The sequence below is a fragment of the Staurois parvus genome, unplaced genomic scaffold (genome assembly GCF_062004578.1).
Source record: "Staurois parvus isolate SC_StPar_1 unplaced genomic scaffold, SC_StPar_1.0 ptg000147l, whole genome shotgun sequence".
NCBI classification, from domain to species: Eukaryota; Metazoa; Chordata; class Amphibia; order Anura; family Ranidae; genus Staurois; species Staurois parvus.
The window spans coordinates 12,719,386-12,733,734 of NW_028317943.1; the positions used below are offsets into that span (position 1 = coordinate 12,719,386).

Sequence of the window (14,349 nt, forward strand, 5' to 3'; positions counted from 1 at the left end):
AGTTGTCTATATCTTCTAGATGCATCCTGAGGGACTGATACCATCTGACTTCCACCCCTGTCCGTTGAGGCTTTTATTTGCTGTATATAGGTTTTTTATTTTATGGTACAGAGTGCGGTATTTCTTATTACAATATAGCAATATCCAATGCCAAGTATATGACAAGTTTAATTGTTTTACATTTTACCATCCAGCCTATAGAAGAAGTGATTTGGGCTCTTTGAAAATCTACTTAATCACTTCCACAATGTGTATCTCTATAAAAACTGGTAGTAAAATCTACTTGAAAAGGTAACATTAAATATAAAAAATTTATGAAAACAATACAAAACAATAACATTTTTTAAAAGACCATACACATGCAATGAACACAAATATACATTAAATGTACATACATAAATACTGAACACAGTCCATACATTAGGTATCCCTAATATGTTAGAGTTATAGGTTTTGGAGTATTACTTGCTAACTGCCATAAGTGCTAAATTGATATAAGTAATGAGTCACCTATTTACAGTTTTATGTTATCTGTATTTATTACTGTTTTACAAGCACATGATTTTAAACCCGGAGATATTTATTATTTATTAACAACCTTGTTTCATATTTTATGTTTGATGGAAAATTTGGATCTTTAGTGCATTTTTAATTAAAAATAAAGTTTTGATAAAGTTTTCCCAATTACTGTAGCATGTACTAAATCAAGAATATTATCTTTCAGATTTATAGGTCTTCCACTTCATAAGATATGATTTGAATATCTCTAGTGAATTTTCTCTAAGTTCAAACTGTGCAGTTCATGTGTGCATGTAAAAAACAGCAAAAATTGTCCCAGCTGCATGAAGATTAAAATTTGTTTAGACAGGACATGAAAAAGGAGATATTCCTCAAACCTCATTGTCTATTAAAATAGATTTAAAGTTTTAGTCTAATTTAGCATGATATGCTGTTTTGGGATTTTCAAGAAAGCTCTAAATAGAAGAAAAGGTATATTATAATATTTTTTTTACCATCTTAAGGATCTGGTGCATGTATGTTACATTTGTTTTCTTACACACCATGAAAATAAACTTATATCATACCACAGATAATATAAACAAATTGTGATCCACTATCTAAAGCTTGAAAATTAAAAATCCAGAAAGTACTATTATTCAGATTTCTTTCAGATTTAATTGCAAACACATTTATTCACATGTAGCTAGGTGTCACTTACCAGATAAACCACCAACATCCATCTTCTTAAGGTTCTTTGCTTCCAGAATAACAACTGTGAGCTTGCCAGCCGTGGGTACATAGCGGAGAGAGAAACAGATGTCCCCAAGTTTCTCTTGCTGTAAAACAATCCAACCAGTAAATCAGCCAAAATGTTTGTACTCATGCAATATTTCCAGAAACGCATCTTCTAGATATATGTGCAGAATGTAGTTAGTAGTTTGAAGCACTAATTTATTAGACAGTTAAATTATAACAAAATATTTTATATATAACATAGGTGATTGGGGATATTTATTTCTCCATTTATTTCTCCTTTTATGGTATTATTTAGTAGTACAAATACCTAGCTGTTTCTTTTTTTAAAATGTTTTCATTTTTATTTCACTCTTTGGCATAGTATATGTTTCAACATCATGTTAACATTCCACCTAACGTGGTGGGACAGGAACAGGCTTTATAAACACAAGATACAAAATCAGAAAGAACCATGTTGAGTAAAACTGTGTCGCCTCATACAGCACTCAGAGCAGTGGACGGTTACATAAGAAATATAATTACAATTATAAGGTCTAAAGTCAATTAGTAGACATTGTCTGGCTGCCCTACCACCCCTCCAGTGCATTGGCCAGAGTCCAGACCATGCTTTTTGATGAATACATAACTGGGTTAAATGGTAATTTTTAATATCAGCCTATCTTCATATATGACCCATTTAGGAGATATAAGTAGCTATACCGAGGGACAGAACTAGAAAGGGCTACTCCTTTCAAACGACAAAACAATATGTCTTTTTTCTTCTAGCTGCAGAATCACTTTGGGGTTGATTTACTAAAACTGGAGAGTGCAAAATCTGGTGCAGCTGTGCATGGTAGCCAATCAACTTCTAACTTCAGTTCTTTCAATTAAGCTCTGACAAAAAAAACCTGGAAGCGGATTAGTTTCCAAGCAGAGCTGCACCAGATTTTGCACTCTCCAGTTTTAGTAAATCAAGCTCTTTGTCTTCTTGATCATATCTTTACTTCAGTCACCTTACACAGTCATCAGCTGAACTTTACAAATAGTATATGAAGCAAGGAGCACATGTGTCTCAGATTATTATAGCAATACATAAGAACATGGAAAAGAGATGATTTATATTCCTTTTTTACTTAGCAACTAGTCAATCTTAATGGTACAGGTAGACAATATCTTCATATAAGTAGTGCAGCTAGAGGTTATGGCTTACGAACAGAGAGACAGCAGACTGATCAGAAGGACTTCTTTAGTGACTCGTTATATTGTAAAAGCTTACCTTCTTTCACATAAATGTATAGTTACATGCATCTTAATTTAGAACAGTTTTTATTTATTTATTGTTTGTGCCAGGCCCATATGCCCTAGTATCAGGATATACTTAGATCAGAATGGACTGTAGTAGTCACACAATTTTGATAACAACTACCAAGAGTTGTAGAAATGAGAGTTGCGGGCCCTCTGGACTATAAAGTGTTATGATGTGCAGAAAGGGTCTCCTGTGGCCTAATTATCTGATATGGATACTGTGTGGATAGAGTAGTAGAAACTTTTTTTCTTCACTGAAAATAAATAATTTATGTAAGTAAATGACTTTGATCATTACATGAAATCTGTAAGGTACTGTTAGAGGGATCCCACTGTGTGGCTTGCAGACACAGCGTTAACCTTCTATCTTAGAACACTAAATTGACAACAAGTAAAGTTCTTCTATCATCTTGTTGAGCATTAGTTATTTCTGTTTTAATTTAAGATAAAGTTTAAATCAGATGCTTGAAGAAGTGTACCAAAACACATTTTGTTGGTGAATTCCTTCAAGGCATACCCAAGTTGTTTATTGAATAAACTTCAACATAGTTTAGGTAATATAATGAGCTGCTTTAAATAAAAAAAAAAAAAAGATAAAGAGGGTAGCAGGTATTTTTGAATTACAGCAAATTGAACAGAAAGATCCATGCAAACCAGTGGCGTTGCTAGGGGTGGTGCAGGGGGTGCGCACCGCACCCGGGTGACACTCGCCACAGGGGTGATACAATTCAGAGGGTGGCTACGGGTCGCAAGGCTTTTATTACAGCTAGAAAATAGCGGAACAGAGTTTCGCCACCTCCAGTGCTAGCCCTATGTTTTCTCCTCTCCTCTCACTAGCTGCTGTGCTGTCACTTCTAAATACAGCTCGGCTTCTGCATTTAGAAGTGACAGAGCAATCAACTCTCAGGGCAGTGTGACAGCAACACTGAAGAATTGTTCATCCTCCCCTCCTGGGCTGGGAGCAGCTGAGGATGTGCTGCGTGATGTGGAGGGTGCTGGGTGGGCGGGCCATCCCTGTGGCCACTCCTCTAACAGGTAGATCCAGCCATGACATTGCTAGACTCCGGTGCAGGGCATCCATCCTGCTACATGCAATTACCGTAATGGTGGAACCCACAGTATCATTCCCACTTGGGGCTGCGGTCATCCTGTTAAGAAGATCTGGATTCCAACAAACTTCAGGTCAGTTCCAATGCCATCTAGTTCCCCCTCATTGCATTGTCTGCTTTACCGTCTTTTTATTATCGGAGGTCTCCCTCATTGCATGGTGATCTTTGCCATACACCACACCAGTGTCCTGATCACCACCCTACACCATACCAGTGCTCTGATCACCGCCATACACTATACCAGTGCCCTGATCACTGCCATACCCCATACCAGTGTCCTTATTGCCGCCATACCCCCTACCAGCAGGATGATTGCCACCATACCCCCTACCAGTGCCCTGATTGCCGCCATACACTATACTAGCACCCTGATCACTGCCATACCGCATAATAGCATCCTGTTTACTGCCACACACTATACCTGCACCCTGATCACTTCCATACACCATACCAGAGTCCTGATCACTGTCATACACTATACCAGCATCCTGATCACCTCCATACACCATACCAGCACCCTGATCACTGTCATACCCCATTACCAGCATCTTGATCAGTGTCATGCTCCAAACCAGCGTTCTTATCTCCACATATGCCATACCAGTGTTCTTATCACTGCCATACCCCATATCAGTGTCCTGATCCCTGCCATACTCTATACCAGCATTTTGATCTCCACATATGCCATACCAGTGTTCTCATCACCGCCATACCCCATACCAGCATCCTGATCACCACCTTAACCCATACCAGTGTTCCAATCACCACCATACACCATACCAGCATCCTGATCACCGCCATACTCCATACCAGTATTTTGATAGCCACCATAATTCATGCCAACGTCCTAATCACTGCCAAACATCATACCAGCATTTTAGGGTCTCAACTCACTTTTAAGATATATATCCCATTGTTTGTAAACTAAAGTCTTTCACGCAGACTGAATATTATACATTATTTGGGGTTATTTTTACCCCCCAAAATGGAGCACTTTGGCCTAAATTTATGAAGAAAGATTATTTATTTGCAATATTTTAAAACTAAACAAAAACATTTTTTTCAAACGTTTTGGTATATTTATATTTATCAAATTATTTGGGGGGGTGACACCATGTTTTACCGCACCAGGTGACACCAACCCTAGTGACGCCACTGATGCACACTTTTTGAAACATTTAAAAAGTAAGAATAACCTAATATTGATGAAATTATTGTATTGTATGGGTAACAGTGCCTCATTTAGCTTTGGTAAGTATTACATCTATTTCAAGTTAATGGTGTATAGTAATTTCACTACATAAATACAGTAACTGAGCTTCAGTATTGCAATCATAAATAGTCTCTACACAAAAGGCACATAAAAAGCAAGTTATATGGGATACAAATACTTACATTTTATATTTACATTTTGTTACTTTTCTTATTAAAAAGAATCTGTGTGGGACAAAACATTTGTGTATGTAAAGCATTTTTATTTTAGTTTTGGAGTAATAAAGGGGTAAAACCCTTGTTGATTTATTTTTTTGTCTGTGTCTGACTAGGGAAATTCCCATTCATTTGTTATCCTGTAGATCCAGCAGGAGATTAAGAGGAAGTCAGGATTATTCCTCTCTTACAAATCTGACACTGGAACAGATTGTAACTGTAAAATTAACCATGTGACCTCTGGAAGTTTTTACTCCCTTCAAGACCAGACCATTTTTTGCAATTCAGCACTGCACTACTTTAACTGGCAATTGTGCGGTCATGCAACACTGTACCCAAATGAAATTTATATAATTTTTTTCACACAAATAGTGTTTTATTTTGTTGGTATTTGACCACCACTGGGTTTTTTATTTTTAGTTATATAAACTAAAAATATCCAAAAATTAAAAAAAAAAACATAATATTTTCTACTTTCTGTTATTAAACCTATCTTATGAAAAAATCTTCATAGATTGAGACTAAAATGTATTTTTGCTACATGTCTTTGGTAAAAAAAATCCCAATTAGTGTACATTAATTGGTTTGTGTGAATGTTATAGCATCTAGAGACTATGGTACTGTATATATATTTGAAAATTGATCATTTCTGATGTACTGACAGCTTATCTAATTTCTTGAGGCCCTTAAAATGCCAGGAGAGTACATATAACCCCTAAATGACCCCCTTTTTTGCCACAAGTTTTTTTGAAAATTCATAAATTAAATAATTTTATTTACACAATTTCTACATACTGTCACCAGCACAGTACAGCATCATCATATAACTGGTGTGGTGATGATCAGGGACACTGACTGGTGACAGTATGTTAAAAAAAAACTAAAAAAAAGTAAACATTTATTAAATTTAAAAAAAAGTTTTTTCTTTTTTTTTTTACTATTTTTGTTTCTTTTTTTCATTACAGTAGTTTAGTGTCACCATAGTAACTCTGGGGGGGGGGGATTTTTTTTTTTACATTGCTTTTACAATGATGATCATTGTAACAGTAATGTTTTGAACTGTCATGAATGGGTTACATTAATAACAGCTGTGATTGTTAGTGATCTGCAGCTGGCTACAGGTAATCACAAAGTACATGTGATTGGCCCGACTAGTAAATATTTAATTTTTTAAAGTAGCCTTTGCTTGATTTATTAGGTTTTTTTTTTAGACCAGTAGATATTCTCTGACTGGTGGACACATGCTTTCCGAGATGTGACAGCCTATTCTTCCCTTTACCTGCACAAACTCCCTGTGCCACTAAATGCACACAACTCCAAATTATAATAAATCCAGACCCATGCTTTACAGATTGCAAGATATATTTTTCTTCAAATATTTCCCCTTTTTTTTTCAAGCTTACGTTTGTTTCCAAAATTCAATTTTTGATTAATCCAAGTTCCTGGCTCTACAATACTCCTGCATGATCTAATCAGATTAGTCTAGTCATCTGCTGAAATATGGAAATTTTATAAATCTGCAAATCTGACCAGTCTACAAGCAGTTCTATTAAAGCCTTTCTTGGTTTTCATTCACAGTATAATGCATTATAATATTGGAGAGAATAGACTGATATCATCATGTACATCATGCAGAACAATGCACCATCAGGAGAAGATCAGAAGAAGAAAACCTTGTGCATTACATGACTGGTCTGAAGACTTTAAAAAAATAAGTATACAAACAAGGCAAAACATATAGAACAGGGAGCTCTGGGGAAAGGGGGGGGGGCATACTATGTTAGTGCCACATGATCTATTTGCAAAATATTAAAGTCAGTTCATTTAAAAAAAAGTGGTATTTATTGAATAGAAAAAAGAAACTGTAGAAAATAATAATCAGAGCAACTCTGCACTGGCAAGTAAGTGAAAATAAAACAATGTATCAGTATGAGAATGCAATGTTGTTAGCGCAGGAATAGAAATAATTTGTAACAATGCACCAGAGTGAGCTTATTCTTTGAAGAAAGGTACACTCCTGTTCACTCTAGCTTTGGAGCCACTGGCATGCCTCATCAGATCTAACCTTGATATTCGAGGCATTGATCTGGGACCTTACTCATACAAAATAAGCCTGTTTGCTGATGACCTACTTCTAACTCTAACCCAACCACATACCACTCTACCTAATTTACTCTCTACCCTTAATCGATTCTCAAACATATCAGGTCTCTCTGTCAATGAAAACAAGTCTATGGCCCTAAACATCACACTTTCTGACACAGAGGTAACCTCCTTGAAGCAAAAATTTTAATTCATATGGGCTTCCTCCCACCTTTATTACCTTGGAATTTATCTCACCCATTTTTACCAGGCCCTATACACTGCCAATTATATCCCAATTTCTTCTAAACTAAAAGCCCTCCTCTTCTTCTGGTCTCACCACCACCTTTCTTGGGTAGGGAGGATCAACGCTACTAAAATGACTATACTTCTGAAGCTACTATATTTGTTCCACACTATCCCAGTCCCCATCCAATTGTATGTGTTGAAATCCTTTCTGATTAATGTTTTCTGTTTCATTAGGTCCAATAAAAAAAAATTGGGTTTCCCGACATACAATATTTACATATAAAAGACAAGGTGGCCTTGCAGTCCCTAATTTCAATAAATATTTTGCAGCTGCGCAAATTGCCCTCTTTGAACTCCCTGTGTGCTTTCCGACAAGCTCCCTTGTGGGTGCATCAGGAGGAATTCTGTTGCTCACCAGTTGCTATTAACTCATTTCCTTGGCTCCCACCTAAAGCTCAACCCATTTTTAGGAGCCCTCTTATGAAACATACTCGTGCTATTTGGGACACCACCAAATACTTTAGTAAATTTCTCTTGCCATACTTACCTATCTCACCCCTCCTGGGTATCCCAATTAGAGATGAGCGAATCGAACCAGGCGAAGTGGAATTCGATTCGAAATTCAGGAAAAAAATTCGCGTCGAATCCGAATATTAGCCTACTTCGGGTGCGCGAATCGGATTTTTCCCGATCAGCCGGCAAACGTGTCCCTGCAGAGAGCTCCGCTATTTCTGACAGTTCTCTGACAGTTCCTTCACATGTACAGCGGTTGAAACATTGTATCTATTTGTTTCCATTTAGGATACAGATGTTTTTATTCGGAAACAGATACAATGTTTCAACCGCTGTAAATGTGAAAGTCAGAGAACTGTCAGAAATAGAGGAGCTCTGCAGATACACTTTTTGCCGGTTTGGAATTATTCTTATTTTCATCCTACTTCTTCTTCTTCTTCTTCTTCATCATCCTCATCCTTAGAAGAAGAAGAAGAGGATGAGGATGAAGAAGAAGAAGAAGAAGTAGGATGAAAATAAGAAGAATTCCAAGCCGGCAAAAAGTGTATCTGCAGAGCTCCTCTAAGTGTATCTGCAGAATAGAGGAGCTCTGCAGATACACTTTTTGCCGGCTTGGAATTCTTCTTATTTTCATCCTACTTCTTCTTCTTCTTCTTCTTCCTCTTCATCCTCATCCTCTTCTTCTTCTTCTGAGGATGAGGATGAAGAAGAAGAAGAAGAAGAAGTAGGATGAAAATAAGAAGAATTCCAAGCCGGCAAAAAGTGTATCTGCAGAGCTCCTCTATTCTGCAGATACACTTAGAGGAGCTCTGCAGATACACTTTTTGCCGGCTTGGAATTCTTCTTATTTTCATCCTACTTCTTCTTCTTCTTCCTCTTCATCCTCATCCTCTTCTTCTTCTTCTGAGGATGAGGATGAAGAGGAAGAAGAAGAAGAAGAAGAAGAAGTGGGATGAAAATAAGAAGAATTCCAAGCCGGCAAAAAGTGTATCTGCAGAGCTCCTCTATTCTGCAGATACACTTAGAGGAGCTCTGCAGATACACTTTTTGCCGGCTTGGAATTCTTCTTATTTTCATCCTACTTCTTCTTCTTCTTCTTCATCCTCATCCTCAGAAGAAGAAGAAGAGGATGAGGATGAGGATGAAGAAGAAGAAGAAGTAGGATGAAAATAAGAAGAATTCCAAGCCGGCAAAAAGTGTATCTGCAGAGCTCCTCTATTCTGCAGATACACTTAGAGGAGCTCTGCAGATACACTTTTTGCCGGCTTGGAATTCTTCTTATTTTCATCCTACTTCTTCTTCTTCTTCCTCTTCATCCTCATCCTCTTCTTCTTCTTCTGAGGATGAGGATGAAGAAGAAGAAGTAGGATGAAAATAAGAAGAATTCCAAGCCGGCAAAAAGTGTATCTGCAGAGCTCCTCTATTCTGCAGATACACTTAGAGGAGCTCTGCAGATACACTTTTTGCCGGCTTGGAATTCTTCTTATTTTCATCCTACTTCTTCTTCTTCTTCTTCTTCCTCTTCATCCTCATCCTCTTCTTCTTCTTCTGAGGATGAAGAAGAAGAAGAAGAAGAAGTAGGATGAAAATAAGAAGAATTCCAAGCCGGCAAAAAGTGTATCTGCAGAGCTCCTCTATTCTGCAGATACACTTAGAGGAGCTCTGCAGATACACTTTTTGCCGGCTTGGAATTCTTCTTATTTTCATCCTACTTCTTCTTCTTCTTCTTCTTCTTCCTCTTCATCCTCATCCTCTTCTTCTTCTTCTGAGGATGAGGATGAAGAAGAAGAAGAAGAAGAAGTAGGATGAAAATAAGAAGAATTCCAAGCCGGCAAAAAGTGTATCTGCAGAGCTCCTCTATTCTGCAGATACACTTAGAGGAGCTCTGCAGATACACTTTTTGCCGGCTTGGAATTCTTCTTATTTTCATCCTACTTCTTCTTCTTCTTCTTCTTCATCCTCATCCTCAGAAGAAGAAGAAGAGGATGAGGATGAGGATGAAGAAGAAGAAGAAGAAGAAGAAGTAGGATGAAAATAAGAAGAATTCCAAGCCGGCAAAAAGTGTATCTGCAGAGCTCCGCTAAGTGTATCTGCAGAGCTCCGCTATTTCTGACAGTTCTGTGACATTCCCTCCATACAGCGGTTGAAACATTGTATCTATTTGTTTCCATTTATGGAAACAAATAGATACAATGTTTCAACCGCTGTATGGAGGGAATGTCACAGAACTGTCAGAAATAGCCTATTTCTGACAGTTCTGTGACATTCACTCCATACAGCGGTTGAAACATTGTATCTATTTGTTTCCATAAATGGAAACAAATAGATACAATGTTTCAACCGCTGTATGGAGGGAATGTCACAGAACTGTCAGAAATAGCGGAGCTCTGCAGATACACTTAGCGGAGCTCTGCAGATAGATACAGCGGTTGAAACATAGGCTATGTTTCAACCGCTGTATGGAGTGAATGTCAGAGAACTGTCAGAAATAGCCTATTTCTGACAGTTCTCTGACATTCACTCCATACAGCGGTTGAAACATAGCCTATGTTTCAACCGCTGTATCTATCTGCAGAGCTCCGCTAAGTGTATCTGCAGAGCTCTGCTATTTCTGACAGTTCTGTGACATTCCCTCCATACAGCGGTTGAAACATTGTATCTATTTGTTTCCTTCTCCTTCTTCTCATCCTTCTCCTTCTTCTCATCCTTCTCCTTCTTCTCATCCTTCTTCTCATCCTTCTCCTTCTTCTCATCCTTCTCCTTCTCCTTCTTCTCATCCTTCTCCTTCTTCTCATCCTTCTCCTTCTCCTTCTTCTCTCCTTCTCCTTCTCCTTCTTCTCATCCTTCTCCTTCTTCTCATCCTTCTCCTTCTCCTTCTTCTCATCCTTCTCCTTCTTCTCATCCTTCTCCATCTTCTCATCCTTCTCCTTCTTCTCATCCTTCTCCTTCTCCTTCTTCTCATCCTTCTCCTTCTTCTCATCCTTCTCCTTCTTCTCATCCTTCTTCTCATCCTTCTCCTTCTTCTCATCCTTCTCCTTCTTCTCATCCTTCTTCTTCTTCTCATCCTTCTTCTTCTCATCCTTCTCCTTCTTCTCATCCTTCTTCTCATCCTTCTCCTTCTTCTCTTCCTTCTTCTCATCCTTCTCCTTCTTCTCATCCTTCTCCTTCTTCTCATCCTTCTCCTTCTTCTCATCCTTCTCCTTCTCCTTCTTCTCATCCTTCTCCTTCTCCTTCTTCTCATCCTTCTCCTTCTCCTTCTTCTCATCCTTCTCCTTCTCCATCTTCTCATCCTTCTCCTTCTTCTCATCCTTCTCCTTCTCCTTCTTCTCATCCTTATCCTTCTTCTCATCCTTCTCCTTCTCCTTCTTCTCATCCTTCTCCTTCTTCTCATCCTTCTCCTTCTCCTTCTTCTCATCCTTCTCCTTCTCCTTCTCCTTGTCCTTCCTCATCTCCAAGGGCATTTAAATTAAAGGTATAGTGTTCTGCACTAATTTAAAGGCTCTCTGAAGCCTAGAAACCCTTTTAATAAGTTAAATTCGTAGCTAATTAATTCGCATCGAATCGAATTTCTTCCTCAAATTCGGCGAATCAGCCGAATTGAATTTTTGAATAATTCGCTCATCTCTAATCCCAATGTTTCTTCTGGGATTGGAGCCTTCCATTGGTGGCGCCTCCATAAATTTGTCAGCACCCATTCTTCCCTCAATGGCCATACTATTTATATTTGGGTTTAAATAAGGGAAAAATACCACTCCCTGTCTTCTGAATTATTTCGATTCCTACAAATAAAACATTGGCTCGCCACCAAATTCACTAACATATCCCTTACAAGTCAGCTATCACTATTTGAACACATATGCCACCATCACCTCTCTCCCCTAAACTGATCTCTATTCTCAATTAATTGAATAATTCTAATCATCTTACTGGCCACGCATATGTTTGAAAGTGGGAGACAGACCTTCAATGCAGAGATAGAAAAGATTTATTGCAAATATGGGCTACAATAGCCTTCGGCTCTATTAATGTGAATACTATAGAGTCTGCATTCAAAACAGTATCCAGATAATACCTGGTCCCATCACACGTAGCCCATCTTCAGCCTTTCCACACATGTCTGTGCTTTCATGGTTGTCCAACACCTGCTGATGTTTTACATACCTAGTGGACATTTCCCATGCTCACAGGATTCTCTAGAGATCTTTGGCATGTCTTATTACACCTCTAACCCCCCCCCCCCCGATTTAACTAAATCCCAATTCAAATTGGCAACCTACATTTTGTTAGCGGCAAAACAGAGTAATGTCAAAGCTTGGAAGAAACAATTTGTTTCCTTTGACGAAGTTCATTAGTGGGTTGATGGGTTCTTTATCAACAAAAAACTGAACAGCAGCTGGACACGCAAACTAAATTCTCCCAAATATGGACCCCGTGGATACAATATGCCCATCCGTCACTGTCTGTGGAGACCTGTGCCTCATTATAGCAGTCCAGCTTGGGCTTATTAGTTTTGAGCAACTCTGACATTCACTCCCATCCCCCTCACCTCACCTCTCTTTCCCACCTCCCTACTGCAGACATCCTTCCTTTCTCCTTTTTTCTTATTTTCTTGTTGCAGATCTTGTTGTTTATTCAGACTTCATGTCCTGATCTGCTTATTGTTTCATGGCCTGTAATGAATTTACCTGGCTCAATGATACCTACTCTAATTTGCAGGCTACAAGTTTTGTTTATTAATATGCTATGTACCCTGTTGAATGTTTTTACACTCTCGTCAGCTACGTTTCAGCTGTCTAACATCTTCTTGACAATTTCAAAAACGTTTTCTTATGCTATGCTTTGTACATTAATTTTTTCAATTAAAATTTATTGAAAGTGAAGGTAGGTACCCTAAAAATGTTTTCAGAATTTCACAAGTAAGGATGTCTTCATTAATAGCACTGTTGTAGTGTTACAGGCTGAGACAGGACAACAAAAAATTATACTAAATTAGATGTTAAGTATCTCAAAATAGAATAATTTATTGTGTTAGTTAAAGATGGTGTGTTTTTTGTAGTGAATTGATAACACCTGCAATATTTAACTCATGCATTTAATATATGCACAAATGTATAGGATATTTAACTCTTAATGAATTGAGACAAATGTTTGTTAATTATAATAATGTTATTATTATTATCATTACATTATATGGGATAAAGTTTTTTTAAGCACTGCTAAAAATGTAATCTAAACTTTAGGTATGGTAGTTTTTAAATTTTGCCAATGTAGGTATGTATGCACCATACCAGAGGGATCCCTGTGGAAGCTGGAAATCCAGATCCTGCTGAGAAGCTTCCCTGCTGCTTACTGAACAAAGGAGGTTGATTGTTTGGCATGGGTGCCATTAATTTTCTCAATGAATACAACATGTTTCTGATTGGATGAAGTGGGGATTGTAATGTCAACACCCACCCTCTCTACCCTGTCCAATCAGAGAACACTTTGCATGTGTTATGAAAATGCAAAGTGTTCCCTTAATGGCAGCTTTGCTGAGTGAGTGACCTTATGTTCACCATGCAGCAGGGGAGCTGCTTGACATGGGGCCCAGAAGTTAGCAGAGATCACTGTAGGCAAACTTTCACAGGAACCCCACGGGCATACATATTTACATTGCCACAAGATATAAAAAAAATATCATGCCTAATATTCAGCTTTAAGGCAAAGTGGTGTTTGATGCTACATATAGCGGGACATAGGCTGCTTGATAGCTGTTGGATATGAAATAAAAACTACATTGCTGCTATTGTTTTTGTGTTGTATTCCCTAGCTATGTGACAGCTTTGCAGTTTAATTTTGATAAATACTTCAATATTAATTCATTCCAAAGGTACTCTGTGTTTTAGTCTACTCTGACATATTACTCAAATTGTCAGGTCAAGCGCTAGGATTGCAAAATCTCATTATCACTACCACTATCACAGCTATCCCTATCATTTTATGGTTCCTGTAGATGATAACAGAAAATCTTACCAACCTTACATTTTTTGCCCTTTAGTTCTAAGAGTTGAGGGTGTAGATTATTATTGCCTTTTTGAATCTGAACATAGTAAGTAATAATAGCAGCAAAAGGGATAGCACAAAGCACAAGATCTAAAGGTAGTGGATTACCTTGGTGGGGCTAATGAGATTCTCTGTTGAGTGAAACATTTTTTTAAATTTTCTGCTGACATAATTCTGTACTGGCAGTGAATAAGGCAAAACTCTATTAGATTTTATGCAAGTTTAAAGAGTTTTTCTTTTCCATTTTTAAATGAATCTACCATTTTTTGTGTTGTGCAATAATTACCTTGCAAGAAGCATTTAATTTATACTGTCCTTGAGACATCAGCTTTCTACCATTTTAGAAATTCAGATATTCTCACATTTATATGCAGATCACATACTG

At 37.8% G+C, this 14,349-nt stretch overlaps 1 protein-coding gene across 5 annotated transcripts in view; it reads right to left on the reverse strand.

Moving 5' to 3' along the window:
• The window catches only part of SYT1 (synaptotagmin 1), a 627,989-nt gene that overhangs the window by 86,102 nt on the left and 527,538 nt on the right, over window positions 1-14,349 (reverse strand). For all 5 annotated transcript variants that reach the window (XM_089674048.1, XM_089674049.1, XM_089674051.1 and 2 more), the window contains one exon: window positions 1,220-1,337. In XM_089674048.1, the coding sequence (XP_089530174.1) occupies window positions 1,220-1,337 (118 nt within the window). The remainder of the gene's footprint in view (window positions 1-1,219; window positions 1,338-14,349) is intronic.